At 37.3% G+C, this 24,768-nt stretch overlaps 1 protein-coding gene across 5 annotated transcripts in view; it reads left to right on the top strand.

The window, feature by feature from the left end:
* PPP2R3A (protein phosphatase 2 regulatory subunit B''alpha) overlaps positions 1-24,768 on the top strand; it is a 210,769-nt gene that overhangs the window by 27,329 nt on the left and 158,672 nt on the right. For 2 of the 5 annotated variants that reach the window (XM_049628793.1, XM_049628794.1), the window contains exons 2-3: positions 3,939-4,092; positions 18,596-21,022. In XM_049628793.1, the coding sequence (XP_049484750.1) occupies positions 19,037-21,022 (1,986 nt within the window). In that variant the 5' untranslated portion in view covers positions 3,939-4,092; positions 18,596-19,036. Of the gene's footprint in view, positions 1-3,905; positions 4,093-18,595; positions 21,023-24,768 lie in introns of all 5 variants that reach the window. The other 3 variants (XM_049628795.1, XM_049628796.1, XM_049628797.1) reach the window with 2 other exon arrangements.

Raw genomic sequence — 24,768 nt, 5'->3', positions numbered from 1 at the left:
TTGCCACCACTCCCTCTCCTACTGACAATTCTGTTCTTCCTGCGGTCTTTCTAGTCTGAAAATGCCCGTTCTCTTCTTCCAGTTGTTCAAGCAAAACAAAAAAGTAACAGTTTTTAAAAATCAACCCGTAAATTCATCTTGACCTCCCTCTTTTCCACAAAGCTCACACATCTGTTCCGTTGACTCTTGTTTCAGATTCTATTCAGAATCTGACTACTACTCATGCTTCCCCTGCTACCAACTGGTCCGAACTAGCATCATGTTTTGCCTGGATTATTCCAGGTGTATTTGGCCCCTTTTTGGAGTCCCTGCTTTCTCCCTTGTCTCCTGTAGTCAACTCTTATCACAGCAACTAGAATGGTCTTGTTAAAAAGTAATTCAGATCGTGTCATTTTTCTGCTCAGAGTTCTTTAGTAGCTCTGCATCTCACCCAGCAAGAGTCCGAGTCTAGTCACAGTGGCATTCTCATTCTTGTTGAAACAGTTAAGATGTCCTCCCACCTCAGAACACAGAGCTGTTATAGTTGGTTTTCCTCGACCTTCTTTCCCCCCAGCTCATCTCCACACATGTACTTCTTCCCTCATGGTACTGGCCTATTGAACAGACCAGGCCAACTGTCTTATAAAATGATCCATACCTTGAATTTCTCTTGTTTCCTTATGGTAGTAACATATTTTGCTACTGCCCACATTTCCTATAACTGGACATTAGATCTCCAAAGCTGGCTAAAGCTAAATATTTTTGGCAAGAGAACTTCGTAAGTAATACTTTGATCTTCACATTGCATCATATTGAGAGAGGTACATACTATCTGATTGTCCCACAGCTAGTGGTGATGCTGTGTTTAACTAGGGTGTTAAATGGTAACTTTCACATCCCTCCGTTATTTACGTTTTTATATTTATTAACACAATCTGAAGGGTGAACGTTATGTTTCTTTAATCCTGTGTGATTTTAAGTGTATAGTTGAGCTGTGGAACTTTTTTTTTTTTCAAATGAAATATTTTTTGGAGATCCAATATATAAAACAGATGAAAGAGAGCTATTCTGGTTGCAGTGGGAAATGCCTAGTATTGGCAGCTTCCAAGGGAACTCTGACCAGCATACTTTGCAACTCACAGAGCCTGCCTAAACACGAGGAAATGGAGGTGGTCTTAAGTCTACCTAGCATCTCACCAGAAAGGCTTAATACACTGTCAGAGCACAATTTGGGGGGCCCTGTCACTTCCTTGGAAAGCTGTGGTTGTGGATGACCGCTAGAATGGCACTTGGATTTTCCCTGCCAGTCCACCCACTGTTTTTAGTTGTCTGAGTACTTGCTTTGACATTCTATCTGTTCTGCAGATGTGAAGATTTGAAATTACTTCATTTTTAGTGTGTGCTGGGTTGCAGTCTCTTTTTTTGTTGTTGTTGTTTCCCTTTTGGAAAGTTTTTATCCACAAAGAATTTCAGATTCAGACATTATTCATCTTATGTCTGGAACACTAAAATCTCATGAGCTCCCATATGTCTTATCTCTTTCCACCTTTAGAATATTCAGAATGCTGCCACAGCTAAAGTCAGTTTTATCATTTTCTTGGTGCTTGCTTCATTTCTATACCTTACTTATTGTACAGGATAATGTGCCTTAGTAGAGAATTCAGTAAGTAAATTTGGTATATAAGATGTATGTTGTACATTTTTATTTTCATGGAAAGATGTTTCCCTATATTAAGTGGAAAAAGCAGGTAATAAACTATAATTCTTATTTTTGTTTTTAAAAAAACCATATTCATGGGGCGCCTGGGTAGCTCAGTCAGTTGAGCATCCAGTTTTGACTCAGGTCATGATCTCAAGGGTTTGTGGGTTCAAGCCCCATGTCAGGCCTTGTGCTGAAAGCTTGGAGCCTGCTTCGGATTCTCTGTCTCCCTCTCTTTCTGCCTCTCTCCCACTTGCGTGCATGTGCTCTCTCTCTCAAAAATAACCATTAGGGGCGCCTGGGTGGCGCAGTCGGTTAAGCGTCCGACTTCAGCCGGGTCACGATCTCGCGGTCCGTGAGTTCGAGCCCCGCGTCGGGCTCTGGGCTGATGGCTCGGAGCCTGGAGCCTGTTTCCGATTCTGTGTCTCCCTCTCTCTCTGCCCCTCCCCCGTTCATGCTCTGTCTCTCTCTGTCCCAAAAATAAATAAAAAACGTTGAAAAAAAAAAATTAAAAAAAAAAAACCATTAAAACAAAAAACACATTCATAAAAATCCTCATATCTGTTTATGTTGTGTATATATGCATAAAGCCAAAAAATGACATTTACAAAAATGTTCACATTGATACTCTCTCTAGGTGTGTGTTTGTTGTTTTTTTGTTTTTTTTTTTACTCTGTGTTAATCACATGTGTGTACTCTCTATTTTTGCGGGAGGTAAGTTTTATTTCTACAGTTATTACTTTTATGAAGATTAAAACTGTTATTTAAAAAGTAGACAACAGAGGCACCTGGGTGGCTCAGTCAGTTAAGCACCTGACTCTTGTTTTTGGCTCAGGTCATGATCTCACAGTTTGTGGGATCAAGCCCACATCAGGCCCTGCACTGACAGTGCAGAGTCTGCTTGGGATTTTCTCTCTCTGCCCCCCTTTCTCTTTCTCGCTCGCTCTCTCTCAAATAAGTAAGCTTAAAAAAAAAAAAAGTAAGCAACAATTTTGATCTGTCAAATCCAAATTGCATTGAACTCAATTCTAAGCCCCCTCCCTGGCTTTCTTACAGCCATGCCATACTTTTGGATTTTCCCCTATTCTCTTATCATCCTATTAAAGTAGTTGTTTCTATTTATTTTACTCCAGGTTCCTGGTCATCTTCTAGAATTGCCCACTTGGCTCTGACAAGCATCTCTGCTCACTTGTACCAAATTTAACTTGGCAGGAAGGGAAAGGAAGATGTAAAAATTATGTTCTAACAGGAACTATCCCTAGAATGTGATCTTCATCAGGGACCAGGAGAGCCTCAACAAATACCTATTGAATAAGTTGATGTATTCTTTTTGTTTCATTTCTTTTATCCCATAAGTTCCTACAAGACAAGAGCTTTGTTTGTTTTCTGTAGTGTCCTGAACATTTTGGGTACTTAATATGCATTAGTGAATAAAATCTCTTAAGATTCATAATTTACTTAATAAAAATGAAATTAAAATCTGTTGTCAACTTTGACCAGAACTTGCCTCGAAGCCTGTCTTCATATTTGATTCTGGAATAATACCAAACTCCTGGTAGCTCCTCACACATCTCATGCCACTTCCTGCCTTGCTTTCTTTGTCCACAAGGCATTTTTCCCTTTCTTCCTGTAGCCAGCTACTTCTACTCTACCCTAGGACTAGACTTTGCAGTCCTCCTTTCTGGGATGCCTTCCTTCATATGAAGGTTAGTTGTCTTCTTTCTCTGCCTACTCGTGTTGTAAGCTGTTTGAGGCAAAAATCACTGAATTCGTGTTTTCCTCATCTTGAAGAGTACCTGTCCCTCAAGTGTTTTTTGCATTGTGTTGAATATATGTTATTCCAAAGTGTCAAATTATTTTTATCAATAGAATATGATTTTATTTTTATATGATCGCCTCCAAAATAAGAAAAAGACTTAGAAAAGGAAAATATTTAAATAAAAGTAACGTGAAATACTACTGGCAGAAAGAACTATTGTTGAGTTTTTGAATATATAATAATTTTTAAAAATTATAGAATAGAATAGTAGAACTTTAACCTGTAAATTTTCCTTTCAGAGCCACTAAAGGATATCAGTAGCTTTTCAATTTACATGCGTTAAAAATTAATAGCCAGTTCATTATACTTTTTTCTACATCAAATAATAAAAAAAGTTTTTTAGCAAAATACAGCTATTTCCTAATTCAAAACAGGAAAAAAAAATTTGTTTTTCCTCATGTTCCCTAGACCCCAGAGCCATCTTCTGTCTTGTTTTCCCAGAAGAGAACATCAAATGCCAGTGAAGGAAACGACTTGACCAATTTACTGAGATGGTCAGTACAGAAGCTAAGCTGGGATGAGGAGCTCCTGATCACTGACCTGGCACTTTTCCCCTCAGCCACATTTCCTTTTCTCCACTGGAGTAAAAATAAAGGTAAATTTTTAAACACTTTCTAATTCCCATATGGTCAAAGTAGGCCTGCTGCTGAGATACTCTTATTTTATCTTTAGTCTTATTATTAAGACATTAGCCCTGAACCTAAAGCTTTAATTGTCTTTCATATTCATGTATTCAGTTTCTTGGAGCATCAGAAAAATCTTGCCTTCTAAGAGATTTCCTAATTTACTTTCTCACCTATTTTTGAAGTGAACATAACATAAAATATTCAGGTCTCCTTTTTTTATCTTCCAAGTAGTTCAATGGTATATGTTTTTGTATTCCTCTAAATTGTTCTCTTGGGATCAGTTTCCATACTGAGTCATCCACCAAATAGTGCCTGTGTTTTCTAGGCAGACTGATAGTTTTATTATTTCTAAATGACTCATTACTTCTGAATCATCGCACCTTGTGTATTCTGTTAAATAAAAAGTTTGTAGGTATTTTTCTATAATTTTTTTCCCTTTTGCATCTTCACGTGTCCCATCTAAATGACGTGGCTATATTAGCCAATTTTCTTTTGTGTCTGTGATTTCTGTTGATCATTTTCTTCCTGAACCCTTTCAGCAGTTGGGATAAGCAGTGGAAGTTCTGTACCTCATACTCTCAGCTGCAGATGTTTCCTGAAATAGAACACATAAATAGCAACATAAAAAAATATGTGTAACACCAATCTCTGTTTTCCATCATTACATTTATTTTGTTTAAGGTTTTAATGTCCCAGATTTTTCCATGAAATTAGGGAGAAACACCTATAAAAGAGAAGCTTTGCACGCAAAATCTTTGTAATTCAGCATGTTGAAAGAATGAAATACTTTTCTCCCTTGACTTCTGTGTTTTCTGGGCTGGTTTTCTTCCTGCCCTCTAAAAATTCATTCTCTGTCTCCTTGCATCTTTTTCCTCCCCCTGTATGTGGCAGCCTTCCTCAGAGTTTTGCCTTTGACCCTTTACTCCATGGGTGCCTGGTCAGTGTTGTCCATGTTGTGGCTTTAAAACCACAAAGTCTGGTGCTTATCCCAAATCTTTATTTCAACTCCTGTCTCTTCACTGCCAAGTATATCCTTCTGCATGAGAAATGTCTTCTGGATACTCCACCCAAACCACCATGCCTGAAGCTGCATTCATCTCCCCTGTACCCTTACACACACTCACCTCACCCACCTCATGTTCACATCTCTCTAAAACTCATTTGTAATTTTAAAAATTTATTATCAAATATTATATATTATTTCTCATATTAAAGTATCAGCACTTAAAAGACTTAAATATTAGTTTCTACTCTCAAGTTGGCCCACTCCTCAGAGATAACCACTGTGGATTTGTTCTCAACTATTTCTTTCATTATTTGCCTCCATATTTATAAATGCATATATTGCAAATTTGTTATTCATTTATTTTAAACATCAGGTCTTGCCTTCCTAATATAAATTTCAGTTCTCTTGCCCGTTTTTCATCACATTAACAAAATAAAAGGTAAAAATTATGATCATCTCAATAAATGCAGAATAATGAGTATTTGCCAAAATTAAATAACCATGTGAGATTTTTTAAAAACTCAACAAATTGGAAGAGAACTTTCTCAATCTGATAGAATACCTATCAAAAAATCTGCAGCTATCATACTTAATAGGTGAAAGATAGTATACTTTTCCCTAAGATCAGGTATAAGGCAAGGATTTCTGAACCAACCACTTCTATTCAATATTGTTCTAGAGATCCTAGCCAATATAGTAGGCAGTAAGACAGTATATATTGTAAAGGAAAAAATAAAACAATCTCTCTTGTCAGACAACATGATTGTCTACATAGAGCATCCCAGGGTATTTACCCAAGAAATACTGTAATAAATGGATTTAATGAAGTGGCAAGTGACAAGATCAATATACATAAATCAACTATGTTTCTACCTACCAGCAATAAACAAATGGAAAATGAAATTAAAATAATAGTATCATTTGCATTAGCATCAAAAATATGAAATACTTGGGAATAAATTTAATAAAAGGCCCATAAACATTGCTGAAGGAAATTAAAGAGCATCTAAAATCAATGGAGAGCTGTGTTGTGTTCATGGATTATATAGATTGGAGACTTGATATTAAGATCTCTGTTGTCAACACATGGAGATTTAGAGTCAATGAAATTTCAATCAGAATCCTAGCAGGTTTTCTTTGTGAAGATTGGCTAGTTGATTCCAAAATTGATATGAAAGTACAAAGGACCTAGAATAGCCAAAACAATTTTGAAAAAGAAAAAAAAATGAGGATTTACATTACTACGGTTGACCCTAGAAACCACATGGGAGTTAGGGGCACCAACCCTCCATGCAGTTGAAAATCTGAGTGTAACTTTTGATTCTCCAAAAACTTAACTACTAATAGCAGTCACTTTTTACTACAGTATGCAATTTACTGGAGAGAAGAACTACTTTCATAGAGATGATTAGTGTCATATGGCCTTTCAAGTAAATGCTTGTAACACTTGAGCTCATGGCAATAGCAACAGGAGATGGCTACAAAATTATTACAGTAGTACAGTATGTACTGTAGTTAATTTTATGCAGTTATGATTTAATATTGCATCTTTACTTTTGTTTATGTTTTTCTTGACTGGGAATGGTGCCATGTATGGTTTGTGTTTGTGTATGTTTTGATAAATTTTAACTTTTCTTAATTGATTTGCATATATTTTATGGTAGCAAATGATAAAGTAGACTATCTACATATATTTTATGCATTCATGACATACCTAGCTTTTTCTTAGTTTTTTCAATATTTCTAGGATATGGGGTTCATCTGTGAGGTTTTTCAAAGTATAATAATTAAGACAAAATGGAATTGGAGTATATAAAGACAAGAGAGAGAATCCAGAAATAAACCTATGTGTATGACTATTTTTCAACAAAGACTCCAACATGGGGATAGGCTTTGGTGGGGACAGGATAGTCTTTTGAACAAATGGCTACTGGGTGATCTTCAAACTCAACCTATTAACTACAAAAGAGAAATTGATTCATCAGATTATTAGAAATTAGTAGGATTAAGACCTCCTTTTCAAAAGCTTCTGCTAAGAAACTGAAAGCCAAAGACCAGAAGATAATACTCATAGCTAAAATATACAAATGTACTTCTAGAACTCAATAATCAAAGACAACCTAAAAGAGTTGAATAAACACTTCATAAAAGAATATATATCTAAATTGTTAATAAGCATATGAAAAAATGCTCAATATCATTAGTCACCAGAGAAATGCAAATTAAATCCATAGTGAGATACCACTTCATATCCACTAAAATGGATAAAAGTAAAGTAACCGATAAGTATCCAAAAGGATATAGAGACAGTACAGCTCCCAAGTATTGCTGATGAAAATGTGAAATGGTAGAACCACTTTGGGAAACAGTTCTACATGCTTATATAAAATTAAATGTGCAGAGGTTAGAGTGGGAGAGAGCCAAAGCATAAGAGACTGTTAAAAACTGAGAACAAACTGAGGGTAGATGGGGGGTGGGAGGGAGGGCAGGGTGGGTGATGGGTATTGAGGAGGGCACCTTTTGGGATGAGCACTGGGTGTTGTATGGAAACCAATTTGACAGTAAATTTCATATATTAAAAAAATTTAAAAATAAAAATAAATAAAAAAAATAAATAAAATTAAATGTGCACTTGTCATGACTCAGTAATTCCACTGTTAATTACCCAGAAAAAATGAATGTATATCCACAAAGACTTTACTTGAATGTTCGTAGCAGCTTTAATTCATGCTAACCCAAACCAGAAATGACTCAAATGTCCATCAACTGGTGAGTAGAGAAGACAAATTTTGATACATTCATATAGTAAAATATCTACTAAGCAGTAAAAAGGAATATACAACTGATGCATGCGGTAACATGCCTGAATCTCAAAACCATTATGTTAAGTGAGAGAAACCAAACTAAAAAGTATGTGTATTGCATGATTACATTTGTATGAAGACCTAGAATCAGATCAGTGATTGTCAGATACTGCAGATCAGGGGAAATGATTGGCACAGGGATACTTTTAGGATGGCATAAACGTTTTGTCTTTTTTTACGGCAGTGGTTACATGGTCCTTGTTAAATCTTATTGTACACTTAATATGTATATTTTTATTGTATGTAAATTACACATCAGTAAAGTTGATTTAAAATGAGAGTGAGGCTCCAGAAAGCTGAGAGGAAGCTCTCTGTGGGTAACATTTGTCAATTAGTAGACTTCACTGTAATGTGATGTGGTTAGATGGGATTTCTAATCTCTAGTAAAGGATTCTTTAATCCACATTGGTGGATAGGAGGTAGAGGTAATCGGCCTGGTTTCTAGGGACCTAGACTTGGGCAGGGGAAAGTGGGCTTATTCAGAATGTAGACTTACTCAAATTCCAGTCCTTTACCATCCTCTCTGTCTGCCCCTGAGGTTGGTGCTTTCCTGGTTCAAGTTTTTTTTCACCAGCAAATAAACGTTCTCTCTTCCAAAGGGTGAAGGGGTGATTTTATGAGTTTGTGGAGTGAGACTGGGAAGGTCTATTCCTTTGTGGACTTTCAAACAGTCCCCCTATGTGCAGCCCATTTCTTTTTTCTTTTTTTTTAATTTTTTTTTATGTTTGTTTATTTTTGAGAGACAGACAGAGTGCAAGCCAGGGAGGGGTAGATAGAGAGGGAAACAATCCGTAGCAGGCTTCAGGCTCCTAGCTGCCAGCACAGAGCCTGACCCGGGGCTCAAACTCACGAACCGTGAGGTCATGACCTGAGCCAAAGTCGGATGTTTAACCAAGGGAGCCACCCAGGCGCCCCTATCCTAGCCCATTTCTAAACCTAGACCTTTTTTGTGTTGTTCAGGGTGAATTGGTTTGCTTGACATTAGTATGCCTTCCTCCCCTACTCTGCTAAGTCATTTACTAATCATTCCTGCTTCTGTTTTCTATCTTCAAATGTAGTGATTTGGGGTTACAGGAGTCAGGGTCTTTGAATATGGAATTTACATTCCTGTTTTTATTCTTACTGGTTAGAGGATACCTTAAAACTGAAAATCTATGCTGTACATTTTTAATTTCGGCAATGTCAAACTCATTATAATTCTCCAAACACACAAGGCCTTTTGATATCTCTGTGCCTTTATAGAATTCCTTTTTGAATATAAGGTCTAGTTTAATCCCTTCTTCATTGTAAGCTCTTATCTTTCAAAATCCAGTTCTCTCCCTCCTAACTTTTGTCTGCAGCTTCTGTACCTTTGTTTCACAACAAATCCACTTCATCAGAAATAGCCATATAGCAGTTTTCTATGGAGGAATACATGGAGCCACTGGAAGGTACTTGTGAGACTAATTGTAAACCACTTAAAGTGGAAGAAATAATAAGTGCTGAATGAACTCTGAAATTGGATATGAACCACTTAGGCAGTTTGTTGGTACTAAAGAACCAGGAGAGACAAAAGGCTTGGGAGGTGGGTGAGCAACACACAGACACAGCAAGACCTGAGGTGGAATCAATGTAAATATGCAGAATAATTAACTAAGTTCCTGAGACATCTGTATTCTGTTCTCTACTTTCGATACAACAGATGTTCAGACTGAAAAATTGTGCTGTATATTTCGAGTCAAAGATTGTTTGAAACACTCATTTCATGTGCTATTAAGACAAAACATTCATGGGTGCCTGGGTGACTCAGTTGGTTAAGCATCCAACCCTTGATTTGATTTTGGCTCAGGTCATGATCTCATGGTTCATGAAATCAAGCCCTATGTCTGGCTCTGTGCTGACAGTGCAGAGCTTTCTTGGAATCTCTCCCTCTCTCTCTGTACCGCCCCCCAAAATAAATAAACATTTTTTTAAAGAAAAAATTCAAAACTATGATACAATGCTTTCTTATCATTTAGAACTTTTTACTAATTGAAAGAGTTTTTTTGGACTTATGTTGACAGGTGTTTGTATTTATCACTCTTGTGCATACATTGTCTTTGGGACTATCCCATAGTCTGGAATTTCTTTGAAATCCCACTTGCTAAGGTTACCAGTGATCTTCACATTGGCAAATCCAGTGGGTAATTTTTGTTTTGCTTTCACGTCTCAGCAGCATCCAATACGAGTGACCTCCATTTTGAGTCTCTCCTTCAGCCTCCGTGAGACTGCTTTCTCCTGGTTTCTGTGTTACTTATTGGCTCTTCCTTCTTATGTTTCCTCTAAAAATTCTGTTCCTCTGTTTAACCCAGAAGTGCCAGTGATCCCAGTTCTGTCCTCAGCCCAGAACTTTTCTCACTGTATGCACTCACCCTGAGTAACCTCTCAGGACTGCATTGCCAACCCAGTTCTTTCTGCTGTCCTCCAGATTTTTTTATTCACATGTCAGCACATTCGCCACTTACATATGCCACGGGTACCTCTTCACGCAACACATTCAGAAAAACACTCTATTTTTCTATGGTCACCCTCCCTTAAAACAAAAGCAAAAAGTCTGTGTTGGGAGTAGCAACACTAGTCCCCTAAAACCCAAGCCTTAAACACAAGATTCCTCCCTCTCATTTTCTCCTCCTCCTCTTCTGTGAATTCTTCTTCTTTGACTATCTAATCACTGCCCTCCTCTTTGTTAACTACTGCCACCTACTTGGTTTTGGTTCTCACCACTTCTTGCATGGATTATTACAATAGTTTCCTAATTGATTTCCATGTCTCCATTCAGCTGCTAGAATGATCTTTCTAAAATATAAATTTGATCCTGTTACTCCCCAGCCTAAAAGGTCTTTTACTTATGATTTTCAGAATTAAGTTCAGGCTCTTAATTTATCACACAAACCAGTCCATGGTCTAGTTCCTGCTGCTCTTCTGGTTTCCTCCCCTCTTGCTTGTCTGCACACTCCCCCCCCCAGTGAAATCAGCTGGAACTACTTGTAGTTCCAAACTCAACTGTGCCCTGTTAGGCCTCTGAGCTTTCACAAATATGTTTTCCTTTGTCTAGAGTATTCTTCTTTCCTTTTTGTCTAATTTTCGTTGATCCTTCAAAACTAGGTACATCCTTCCCTTATTTGGGAAGTCTTGCCTGACTCTTCAGTCTAATTTGGATGCTCTCTTTCAAAATAGACAAGAAGGCATAAAGAAAGGCTTCACAAATGAACACAAAATACAGAATGTCTATGAGGTAAATAAAAGAGTGTTCAGGCACAATTTAAAACAATGCGCTTCCATTTTTTCATCTGTCAAGTTAGCAAAGATTTAAAGGAGTGATGTCTCTCAAGGAGAACATGGGGAAATGGGTCCAATCCTACCCTGATATTGGAAGTATTAATTTGTCATTTTTCTGGAGGAAAAATTGACCTTGTATATCTAAGAATCTTTAAGATGTGTACACATACATACACAACACTGCTTTTGACTTGGCATTCTGCTACTTAGAATATATCTTAAGAAAATAGGGGTGCCTGGATGGTTCAGTTGGTCAAGCATCCTACTTTGCCTCAGGTCATGATCTCACAATTTGTGGGTTCAAGCCCCTCATCAGGCTCTGTGCTGACAGGTCAGAGCCTGGAGCCTGCTTCAGATTCTGTCTCTCTCTCTCTCTCTCTCTGCCCCGCTCATGCTCTCTCTCTCTCTCAAAAATAAATAAACATTAAAAAAAAGGAGGACACCTGGGTGGCTCAGTCAGTTAAGCATCTGACTTCAGTGCAGGTCATGATCTCATAGCTCATGAGTTCAAGCCCTGGGTTGGGTTCTGTGCTGAAAGCTCAGAGCCTGTAGCCTGCTTTGGATTTTGTGTCTCTCCCTTGCTCTCCGCCCCTCCCCCACTTGCACTCTCTCTGTGTTTCTCAAAAATAAATAAGTGTTTAAAAAATTTTTTTTTATTTTTTTATTTTTATTTATTTATTTATTTATTTTTTAATGTTTATTTATTTTTGAGACAGAGACAGAGCATGAACTGGGGAGGGGCAGAGAGAGAGGGAGACACAGACTCGGAAGCAGGCTCCAGGCTCTGAGCCATCAGCCCAGAGCCCGACGCGGGGCTCGAACTCACGGACCGCAAGATCGTGACCTGAGCTGAAGTCGGACGCTTAACCGACTGCGCCACCCAGGCGCCCCTAAAAAATTTTTTTAAAAAGAATAGACAACTATGTAAAGTGTATGTATAGAATGTCGTTATTTATTTAAGACAAAAAATAATAAAAAACCCAAAAGTATAGCAGTGGTAGATATCTAAATTATTATATCCATATGGTAGAATATTATATATCCATTAAAATGATCTAGATCTGTTTTGACATGGAATATATTCATGAGATATTGCTAACTTGAAGTAAGTTTTAAAGTACATAGTATTGTCAAATTTTTGTACAAAATACACATTTATAAATTTTCATAAAATGTCGGTATATCTATCCATAAAAATATTAACTGGTTATTTCTGAATGGTGTTATGGGTAATTATGTTTTTTGCTTAAGAACATTTTCTACCTTTTCTGACAAGAAAAGGTATTAATTGTGAGAGCAAATGGGGGAAAACAGAAGCCCAACCCTATTGCTCCTGATTCCCACTGTGCTTGATTTTCTCATTGCCCTCAAACAGTAAGTACACTCAGGGCCACTGTAATGAATTATTCTGGGCCTCACTCAGAGTAGGAAATGTTTGATGAGTGAACTAACTATACCAACAACAGCTAACAGTGATGGAGCATTTCTTTTGTCTTAGGCGTTGTTCTAAGCATTTGACATGTTCACTTAGGCCTCATGTTATGGGTACTGTTATTATCTCTGTTTTGAGGGTGAAACAGCTGACAAAAATTAACCAGCTTATGTAAGGCCGTTAGTGGCAGGGTGGGGATTCAAACCCATGTAGCCTGACTTTCACTTAGAGACATAAGATAGCATGGGGGTTCTGAATTACAAAGATTATGATCTCTCTGATTGAGACTGGTTGGATTAGATTCCATGTCTAGGATTCCAGCTGAACAATTGGGCATCAGTTAATCGTGGTCTGAATAAAAGGGCAGAATTTGACACCCACAGATCTGAACTAAATACCAGGGAAGTAACCTTGGTTTCTTTAGCATTTTATATAAAAAAAAAAAAAAACTCAAATCATTTTAGACTGTAAACTTCTCATTCAAATTGGTGCCACCCCTTGGGGTTTGGCTTTGTTATATGCTTCCTCCCTCTTCCAATTACTTCCCTTCCAAACTTTAACTTAGAGAACTAAATTTGCAATTAGTTCTTTAACTCTTCTTCCCACTTTTTTTCTCAGTGAAATTACCTATGGCAACTTCATCAAATTGCATTTTTAAAACCTATCAATCTTCCTTTTTGCCATATATTTTTTTCTTCATGCTTTTCTTTTATTTTTTTAATATGAAATTTATTGTCAAATTGGTTTCATACAATACCCAGTGCTCATCCCAACAGGTGCCCTCCTCAATGCCCATCACCCACTTTCCCGTCTCCCCCACCCTCCATCAACCCTCAGTTTATTCTCAGTTTTTAAGAGGCTCTTATGATTTGGCTCCCTCTGTCCCCCTTCTTTTTTTCCTTCCCCTCCCCCATGGTCTTCTGTAAAGTTTCTCAGGATCCACATAAGAGTGAAAACATATGGTATCTGTCTTTCTCTGTATGACTTATTTCACTTAGCATAACACTCTCCAGTTCCATCCTTTTGTTGCTACAAAAGGCCATATTTCATTCTTTCTCATTGCCAAGTAGTATTCCATTGTGTATATAAACCACAATTTCTTTATCCATTCATCAGTTGATGGACATATAGGTTCTTTCTGTAATTTGGCTCTTGTTGGAAGTGCTGCTATAAATATTCAGGTACAAGTGCCCCTGTGCATCAGCACTCCTGTGTCCCTTAGGTAAATTCCTAGCAGTGCTATTGCTGGGTCACAGGGTAGATCTATTTTTAATTTTTTGAGGAACCTCCACACTGATTTCCAGAGCAGCTGCACCAGTTTGCATTCCCACCAACAGTGCAAGAGGGTTCCCGTTTCTCCACATCCTCTCCAGCATCTATAGTCTCCTGATTTGTTCATTTTAGCCACTCTGACTGGCGTGAGGTGGTATCTCAGTGTGGTTTTGATTTGTATTTCCCTGATGAGGAGTGACGTTGAGCATCTTTTCACATGCCTGTTGGCCATCTGGATATCTTCTTTAGAGAAGTGTCTATTCATGTTTTCTGCCCATTTCTTCACTGGATTATTTGTTTTTTGAGTGTGGAGTTTGGTGAGTTCTTTATAGATTTTGGATACTATTTGGATACTATAGATTTTTGGATACTAGCCCTGTGTCATTTGCAAATATCTTTTCCCATTCCGTTGGTTACCTTTTAGTTTTGTTGATTGTTTCCTTTGCAGTGCAGAAGCTTTTTATCTTCATGAGGTCCCAGTAGTTCATTTTTGCTTTTAATTCCCTTGCCTTTGGAGATATGTCAAGTAAGAAATTGGTGCAGCTGAGGTCAGAGAGGTTTTTTCCTGCTTTGTCCTCTAGGGTTTTGATGGTTTCCTGTCTCACATTCAGGTCCTGTATCCATTTTGAGTTTATTTTTGTGAGTGGTGTAAGAAAGTGATCTAGTTTCATTCTTCTGAATGTTGCTGTCCAGTTCTCCCAGCACCATTTGTTAAAGAGACTGTCTTTTTTCCGTTGGATGTTCTTTCCTGCTTTGTCAAAGATGAGTTGACCATACTTTTGTGGGTCCAGTTCTGGAGTGTCTATTCTATTCCATTGGTCTTTGTGTCTGTTTTTGTCATGCTTTTCTTTTAAAGTCTTAGAATTTCTGAAAGCTACATTCCTATTCTGTATAATATGGTGGCTACTTCTATGTGAGTCTAAAATAATTTCAAAATTAAAAATTTTTTAATAAAATTAAAATTCAGCTCTTCAGTTACACTAGCCACATTTAAAGTGCCCAATAACTCCATGTGGCTAATGGGATTTACATCAGAACAGATAAAGAATATTTCCATCAACACAGAATGTTTTATTGGGCAATGCTGGTCTAAAAGCACATGTCTGTCTTAAGCCAGTGTTCTCTCTTCCTTAACTATTTCAAATTCATGTGGTATATACACATGAATACTTGTGTTTTCTGTCATGTTACCTTATCAACTGGTTGTTTTGGTTATATCAAAGGTTAGAGAAATACTTTTTTAATTTCTCAAATTTCAGAGAAATAGTCCTTATGTTAATTTAGGAATTTATCACATATTCATAGGTTTCTGGATATTTAAATTTTCTAACACTCATGTATTTTGCCTCTGAACCAGTTTTATCACCTATATTATCAACTGTATTAGGATATAGTCCTAATATCTCTTACATAATTATCCAAATATACTTTATTGGTAATATCCCTTGTTTTCCTTTCCTTTCATCCCTTATCATTACCCAAAAGCTCTTGAAAAATTTTGGATTTCTAAAAGATGCATAGGTTTTCACGTTTGGTGTTATTTCTTCCCCCTCTTTTGTGCATCTCTCGGAAAGGTCATTCCTTCTATTGCCATGTTCTAGTATTTTGTCCCAAAACACCTCTTGGCTTCTTTGCATTTTCAGTTAAGAATTACTGGCCACTTCCTTTACTATGGAACTTCTTTCTGCTTCAGCTTCATCCTTCATGAGAGCTAGTTCTATAGTTTTATATAAGCCACCATCTCAGATTGGAAGGCAAGGAAGTAGAGGAAAACGCAGTAACTGAAGATCTATTCACGTAGCAACAAAGTTAAGACACTGAAGGATAAGAATGAGATGGGTGTGGGGGGGTGACACACCTGAGGAAAAACATAAAGACAGAACTAAAGGAATATTGGAATTAAGATTTAGATCTTCCTGGGTAGAAAATCTGAATATTAATAGTGATGTCAGTGTTTCTTCAAAATAATTCATAAGTTTATTGCAATTGTAATGAAATTGCAATAGCATTTTTTCTTAAAACTTGACAACTCAAAAAATACATCTGGAAGACCATCAAAGAATATTTGGAGTATAAAAAAGACAGTGGGGCACCTAAGTGGCTCAGTTGCTTAAGCATCTGAGTCTTGATTTCGACTCTTGATTTCATGAACTCATGGTTCGTGAGTTTGAGCCCTGCATTAGGTTCCATGCTGACAGTGTGGAGCCTACTTCTCTCCCTCTCCCTCTCTCTCTGCCCCTCACCCCCTTCAATAAATAAATAAATAAAATTAAAAAAATCATAATTAGGGATATGGGAAGCAAAAACAGTAAAACTTAAAACAACCGTAATTACAATAGGGTAGGACTGGCGTAAAAACAGAGTAATCATTGAATCCAGAGAGCCAGGAAATGTACTCTAGCATAAGAATTCAACAAAATAAAAGGTTCTTCATAAGTTAATTGTATGTGTATTCACTAAGTCTCTAATACCTAAATGACCAAAAGATAGGAAGAGACAATTTACCAAAGAAGAAATGTAATAAGCAAAAAAGAGTTTTCTAGGATTGAAGAAATAAAAATGAAATTAAAGTTCTTTTTCTCATTAAGTGGATAAAGATTGTCATTGTTAAAATGCCACTGCTTTTGATGATGTAGTGAAATTGATGCTGTCCTTCATTTCCATCATCATCTCCTTACTATCATTGCTTCACTGCATTATTCTTGGTTTAGTAATACTGCACATCCATCCTTTGCAAATCCTATTTGGCTCTACCTTTGATATAGATACAGCATCTAAACTTCTCCACTATTACTCTCCTGCTCCAAGCCCCCAAGCCTTCTTGCCCAGTTTATTGCAGTAGCCTCTAATTTGTTTCTCTGCTGTTTGTCTTGTTCCTTCACAGTTTCTTCTGAATATAGCAGCCAAAATTACCAATTTAAAATGTAAGTCTGATCATGTAATTCCTCTGCTCAGTAGCCATCAGTTGTTTCCCAGCTTGCTCAGGATAAAGCCAAATTCATCATAAGAATCTACATATTCTGCATGATTTAGACTCCCACCTTTCCTTTCTGACCTTACCTTCCACACTACCTCACTTGCATTCTCCGTCCAAGTCACTTTAGCCTCCTTGTCATTCTTTTAGTAAATCAAGCATACTCTCACCTCAGGGCCTTTGCACCTATAGTTAACTCTGTCTGAGATGATTTAGCCCAAAATGCCTCCTCAGTGTGTTCTCTCTTTTCTTTCAGGTCTTGGTTCAGATGTCAGTGAGGTCTTCCCTGACTGCGCATTATAACCCTTCTCATTCTTTCTGAACCCCTGTCCTGCTTCATTTTTCTCCATAGCACATGTCACCATGTTTAAGTTACATGTTTACATACATGTTGTTTTTCTTTTTCCAACTAGATTATTAACTCCATAAGAATAGGGACTTTATTTTATTCACTGCTGTATCCCTAGCACTTAACAAGTGCCTGGCATATAGTAGGCACTCAGTATGTATGTATATATTTATTTTTATGTTGTTTATTTTTGAGAGAGAAAATGAGCAGGGAAGCGGCAGGGAGAGAGAGAGAGAGAGAGAGAGAGAGAATGAATGAATCTGAAGCAGGCTCCATGCTGTCAACGCACAGCCCAAGAGAGAGAGAGAGAGAAAATCTGAAGCAGGCTCCATGTTGTCAATGCACAGCCCGAGAGAGAGAGAGAGAGAGAGAGAGAGAGAGAGAGAGAGAGAATCTGAAGCAGGCTCCATGCTGTCAACGCACAGCCCAACACAGGGCTTGAACTCACCAACCGTGAGATCGTGACCTGAGCTGAAGTCAGTCACTCAACCCACTGAGCCACCCAGGCACCCTAGGCACTCAGTATTTATTGAGCAAGTAAATTGAACCTTTTTAGAAAGTATCCACAGCATGGTTTAAAAGCCTTTTTCTTTTTTTTTTTTTTTTTTTTTTTTTTTAGTCAGGATGATTAAGTAAACTCTGTCCATTTGGTAATAAGAGATCTGCATGTGGCAGGGTCTGAGAGGATAGGATCAAGAGCAGTAATGAAGGCTGTTTCTTTCTTAGGTGGTAAGAAAAGGGAAGATGATGAAAGAATAATTTCCAAGTATAGAGGAAGTTATAGAATCAAGGACAAGCACTGTGTGTTGGCAGTCTTTGAGAAGATTAGGTTGATGGAAGCAAAAGGTTGGTTCAGGGCCATAGCAGAAAATAAAGTTATAGGTGGATGGGAACAGATGTTGAAAGTCTTGAAAATAAGTCAAGACTTATTTAGGATGTGTAGGATGCATGATGGAGATCAGGAGTGTGAATTCTTGAACGGTGAGGGATAAAAAAGCCATCTAAATCTAAGCTTTTTGGTGTTGTGTAAGGTGGCAAGGAGGGTAGGGTAAGAAATATCAACTGGAAGGCAGTTGTAACAAGGCAGGGTTGAGGTAGTAATACTCTCATAGTAAGGAGTACAGGGTGTGATGAAACAAAGACATGAATCAAAGATAAGCAGTGATATGGCAAAGAATAAGGCTTGGTGATTAACTGCAGTGGGGGGGCAAAAGAGGAAATAAAAGAACTCTCAGTATTAAGAAATCGTATTTTTAAAATTCTTTTCTTTTTTTTTAGGTTTGTCACTCACAAAAAAAAAATGGATCATTTAAATCTTTGGAGGACTGAGTTATCACAATACTTCTGTACTTCCAACTAAGATTTATGACAGTAAATTTATGACAATAAGTTTCTGCATCATAGAACTGCTGAAGAACTAAAAGACGATTTTATAAACTTACAGTGTTATGAGATTACTAAATAAAACTAAAGAACACAATTATTAAATTATTAGACTTGCTAATAATACAAGCACATATGTGCAGTAGCTACTGTATCCTGACAGTTACCAAACCTCAAATTTAGATGTTTTTTTCTTTGTGGGAAAGGTCATTTTATTTGCAAGAAACCACTGAACATTGTCATCAAGTATATTTTCACCTGAGTGTAAGTTAAGAGGATTTACTTGAAATAAGTTCTAGAAGATTCCAACTCCCATCACTGAGTGGATTCGATATTATGGCAGCAACTTACAGACTTGTAGTCAGTACTGTGAACCACTACAGCAGTGTGGTGATAGACCGACGTTTTGAGCAAGCTATACATTATTGCACTGGAACCTGCCACACCTTTACACATGGAGTTGATTGCATTGTGGTACATCATAGTGTTTGTGCAGACCTCTTGCACATCCCTGTGTCTCAGTTCAAAGATGCAGATCTGAACTCTATGTTTCTACCCCACGAAAATGGGTTTTCCTCAGCTGAGGGTGACTATCACCAGCAGGCCCTAACAGGCATACCCAGGGTCAAGAAAGGATCTACATTTCAGAACACCTGTAACTTAAAAGACATTGCAGGAGAAGCAATCAGTTTTGCTAGCGGGAAAATAAAAGAATTTTCCTTTGAAAAGCTCAAAAACTCTAACCATGCAGCTTACAAAAAGGGAAGAAAAGTTAAGTCTGACTCATTTAATAGGAGGTCAGTTGATTTTGACTTGCTCTGTGGCCATTATAACAATGATGGGAACTCCCCATCCTTTGGTTTACTCCGGAGTTCCTCAGTTGAGGAAAAATCTTTGTCCCATAGAAACTCACTTGATGCAAACTTGACATCAGTGCTTCTTCACAACTTCTCTGAAGAAGACCTGGTTACTCAGATTTTGGAAAAACATAAAATAGATAATTTTTCTTCTGGAACAGACATAAAGATGTGCTTGGACATCTTGCTGAAATGCTCTGAGGATTTGAAAAAATGCACAGATATCATAAAACAATGCATAAAGAAAAAGTCAGGGAGTAGCATCAATGAAGGAAATGGTAATGATGCAATTTCTAGCTCTGAAACTGTCTATATGAATGTAATGACCAGGTTAGCATCCTATCTGAAAAAGCTACCGTTTGAATTCATGCAGCCTGGGAATAATGATGCTATAGATTTAACAGAACTTGTCAGTAATATGCCCAGTTTACAACTGACTCCCTTTTCCCCAGTATTTGGCACTGAACAACCCCCTAAATATGAAGATGTTGTCCAGCTCTCAGCCCCTGACTCTGGACAGTTTCAAACTATAGAACTGCAAGATGACAAACACAGTTCTAGGAAAACAGACGCTGTAAGTTCCATTCCAAATAACTCTACAAATCCCTTATGTAACTCTGAAGTAAATGATCCCAGAACCCTAAAAGATACCCAGCTTCAATCACAGTCATTAACCATGAACCCTTTAGAAAATGTTTCTTCTAGTGACCTAATGGAAACCCTTTATATTGAAGAAGAGTCTGATGGAAAGAAAGCATCAGATAAAGGACAAAGGGCAGAGAATGGACCTGGTCAATTGTTAAATGAAGATAAAGCAGAATTTTCAAACCGTGTTACTCATCTTAAAAAATGTCCTGCCTCTGTGCAAAATGAAAGTGGTAAGATATTTGAGAAGCCAGTTGTTAATCTACCTGAGGAGGATTTTAAATCAAAAGTTCCTAAAGTTGAAGAGGGAGGCCACAGAGATTTTATGAATCTTAACAGCCAGGAGGAGATAGATAAATTGTTAATGGATTTGGAATCATTTTCACAGAAAATGGAGACCTCTCTAAGAGAGCCACTTGCCAAAGGTAAAAACTCTAACTCTCTAAGTAGTCCTAGTCCATTAACTAGTCAGCTTCCTATAGATCTTGAACCTAAATCTAAAGTCTCTGCAGCCACCGAGAAAGTCTCGCCTTCCTGTCTAACAAGGATTATTGAAACCAATGGACACAAAATAGAGGAGGAGGATCGAGTCCTCTTACTACGAATTCTAGAAAGCATTGAAGACTTTGCTCAAGAACTAGTTGAATGCAAATCGGGCAGAGGTAGCCTATCACAAGAAAAGGAAATGATGCAGATTCTACAGGAAACCTTGACCACTTCCTCCCAGGCCAATTTATCAGTCTGTAGAAGTCCTGTTGGTGATAAAGCTAAAGAAAGTACTTCAGTGGTTTTGATTCAGCAGACCCCAGAGGTGATCAAGGTAAGATCCAACAATCTGGAGTCCTGACAAGTATCCATGGAAATGTTTTAATGTGTGCAGAACTTGTGAATAAATACTATTTGTGTTAACCATTTCATATTCTACTAAAGTTCCTGCCTTACGCTAGGCATGGTCTCATTCAGTTCATTAAAAAAAGAACTAAAAAGCAAGGCTTTAGAGTTAGGCAGACATTTCAATTGCCCTCTTCACACCTTTCATCTCTCTAGCTCTGTGACCAAAGGAAAGTTACTTAGCCTTAATATCCTCATCTGTGTAATGGAAATAATAAGGATCAAGATAACTTAGGTGAAATACAAGCAAGGTGCCTTACACAAATTAGGCATTTAATATTAATCCTTATACTTCCAGTCAGCCATGCATCAATATATGCATGTGTAGACTATAAAGTGCAGTGTGGGGTACCAAAAAAAGGGAGGACATGATTCCTTAAAGACTTTAACTCTAGTTGAGAAAATGAAACTGACATACCGGAAACAGTTCATGAACATGTAGGCCCTTGTCTGAAAATGTTGTTAGTAAAATAGGGTCTTCAAAGAAGGTAAAGACTAGAGTGTATGAGATTTGCTTCTTCATGCAAGTGGGAATAAATACCATTCTAGGGTCACAGGATAGTAGTGTTTTCAAAAGGCTTTGAATCTACCCTGCTACTGGTAGTATAGCTTTAATAATTCCTGAAAGGCAGTTATCTTCCCCCTTGGGTGTATGTGTGTATGTCTTAGCACAACAGTTATTTCTTGTTCGTTTTCTATGTCTAACATGGGTTGGCAGTAGGTTCTGCTCCACCTCACTCAGGGACCCAGGGTGATAGATGCTCTGTGTTCCTATAGCTGCCCCATTGTCCCATCTGGAATACATGACTTATAAGTTCACAGAGGATGGGGAAGAAAGAGATGTTGCTTTTTACTGCCTTATTCCCACATGTGACACACTTCCCATCCACTCACAGTCCAGTGATTTCAGCCCAGAAGCTAAGAAACACAGGGAAGCATATAGAATATACCTAGTGAGCATTGTCTCTACCACGTGAATGTATGACATATGGCACATATATCCAAATTAACAAAATAAATTGTAAAATAATGATGTGAATTATTTAGAGGTTATGTCATTGTACAAAAACTATGAAGAAATACTTGGACACACCAAATACAATGTTCAGAACAATGATTAAATTAATCTCTGGGGAAAGAAGAGAGATGGAACTGAGGAAGGATGTCCAGGGGACCTCAGTAGTGTTAGTAATTTCATAATCTGGTGGTGGATCATTAGTACTTTTTTACATTATTTTTATGCCATTTTGTGTGTCTTTATAGTAAATTTAAAAAAGAATAATTGGATATTAGAGGTGGCATATATATGACCAAGTTAAAAAGTTAATGTTAATTTTAACATTCTCATTAATATTTTCATTTAAGTAGGAAAAAATATTGTGATCAGATGAATAATTTTTACATTGTATTTATTTTGTGGCTGTGCTATGCACATTTGTAGTTATCAGCGACACTAAAATTTAAAGCTATACGTACATACTTAAGGTTATGAAATGATGATTTGGGTCTAGATATTCTCATTCACTGAGCATTTCTGTGAAATCTGTGAGTCTCCTCATTCATTGATTTACAACTGGTAATATCTTTAGTGAAGTTGGTCTATGCTGGGAGGAGAAACTGGAAATTAGTTACAAAAATAAGAGGAAAATGCTTTCAATGTACATAGGCAATAGTGATTTGCTTAATATTTTATAAAGAAAAGAGAATACCTATATAGAAATCTCAAAATGGTAATAATATAAGAGCTAACAGTTCTTGTAAGCTAAGGCATGCTAAGATATTTAGATATATTATCTCACTGTTTCCCTCTCAGTAACCTGTCTGCTCATTAAAAAAAAATAATAATAATAATTCACCTTCTCCACTGACCTATTCCAACATCTCACAACCATTATAACCAGAAACTTACCTTAATACAGTGTTTTGAATTTTATTTAACCCTTCTCCCCCATTATCTTCTGTGAGAAAAGAAAAAATTATCTGAAAAGAAAGTAGAAAATGTGAACCTGAGGCCAAGAATAAGTCCCATGTAATACCTCTCCTATGTTCCTGGCTGACAGCTCATGAGCAGGTCCCCTCTGACCCTCCCAATCTAAGCACACCTAACTAAAAATCCCACACTGGGCTCTAAATGAGCTTTCCAATTTTTGAACAAGTATGGACTAAGATCAAATCTTATTAAGAGTCTCCCATCACTCTTTTAAATAAGTCCCATTACCATAAGACAGAATAAAATTTGATGAAATTTCTTGATAAAAGTTGAAAAAGTAATTCATAAAAAGCTAATTTAAAGAGAAAGGTGATATAAAATGTTTAACTCCTGAAGATACTTAACGCAAGAAAATAAAACCATTCTTCCTTGACTCAGATGCCTTCCTACTTGTTCTCTTTTTTTTAAATCTTTCTTTGCTTCCTATGAATAATAATAATAATTTGCACGTTTCAATTAAAATGAAATGACTAGTATTTTAATTATAATAATTATTATTACTATTGTTGTTGTTATTATTATTTTAGAGAGAATCCTAAGCAGGCTCCATGCTCAGCACAGAGCCTGATGCAGGGTTCAAACTCAGGATCATGATCCCAGCTGAAATCAAGAGTCGGATGCTCAACCAACTGAGCCACCCAGGTGGCTCTTATGAATTTTTTTTTTTTTTTTTTTTTTTTTATTTTTTAATATATGAAATTTACTGTCAAATTGGTTTCCATACAACACCCAGTGCTCATCCCAAAAGGTGCCCTCCTCAATACCCATCACCCACCCTGCCCTCCCTCCCACCCCCCATCAACCCTCAATTTGTTCTCAGTTTTTAACAGTCTCTTATGCTTTGTGAATTATTTTAAACCAGGGTTGGTAAATATTTTCTACAAAGGGTCAGATGTAAATATCTAAGGCTTTGTAGGTCACAAGGCTTCTGTCACTTAGACTTCTTTGTTTTTTTTAAACAACCCTTTAATAATGTAAAACTGTTCTTAGCCCTAAGCCTTAAAAGACAGGGAGTGGGCCAAATTTGGCCCACAAGAGTGTATGTTGTCAATGCCTATTTTATTTTATTTTATTTCATTTTATTTATTTTAATTTAATGTTTATTTTTGAGAGGGAGAGAGAGAAAGCGAGAGCAGGGGAGGGGCAGAGAGAGAGGGAGGCACAGAATCCAAAGCAGGTTCCAGGCTTTGAGCTGTCAGCACAGAGCCTGATGCAGGGCTCGAACCCAGGAGCCGCTAGATCACACTCTGAGCCGAAGTCGGACGCTCAACCGAGCCACCCAGGCGCCCCTGTCAATGCCTATTTTAAACAAATAGAAAAGTATAGTGAATGATAGAAAAAACACTCCTTATTATCACTTATTTTGTCAAATCTTAACATTTTATCATATTTGCTTCAGATCTTTGTTTATTAATATTTGCATTATTATCATCATCATTGTTTAAAACAAAAATCATCCCAGATATAGTTGAAATCCTAGAGGTCCCCTCCCTAGTTTCCACATCCCGTTCCAGAAATAACCACTACCCTGAAGTTAGTGTTTTATCTCCTGTAAGTTTTTACAGTGTTATTTGTCATGTTTTTTATTCTTGAAGAGCATGAACAAACAGTAATAGGAAATAAAATCAGTGAGGTAGGTTGGGGCCAACTTATGAATGACCTATGTGCTATGCTAAACTCTTAGA

The sequence above is a fragment of the Panthera uncia genome, chromosome C2 (genome assembly GCF_023721935.1).
Source record: "Panthera uncia isolate 11264 chromosome C2, Puncia_PCG_1.0, whole genome shotgun sequence".
Classification (NCBI taxonomy): domain Eukaryota; kingdom Metazoa; phylum Chordata; class Mammalia; order Carnivora; family Felidae; genus Panthera; species Panthera uncia.
Note: the sequence above shows the minus strand (reverse complement) of the source record. Positions and strands in the feature narration are given on the sequence as shown.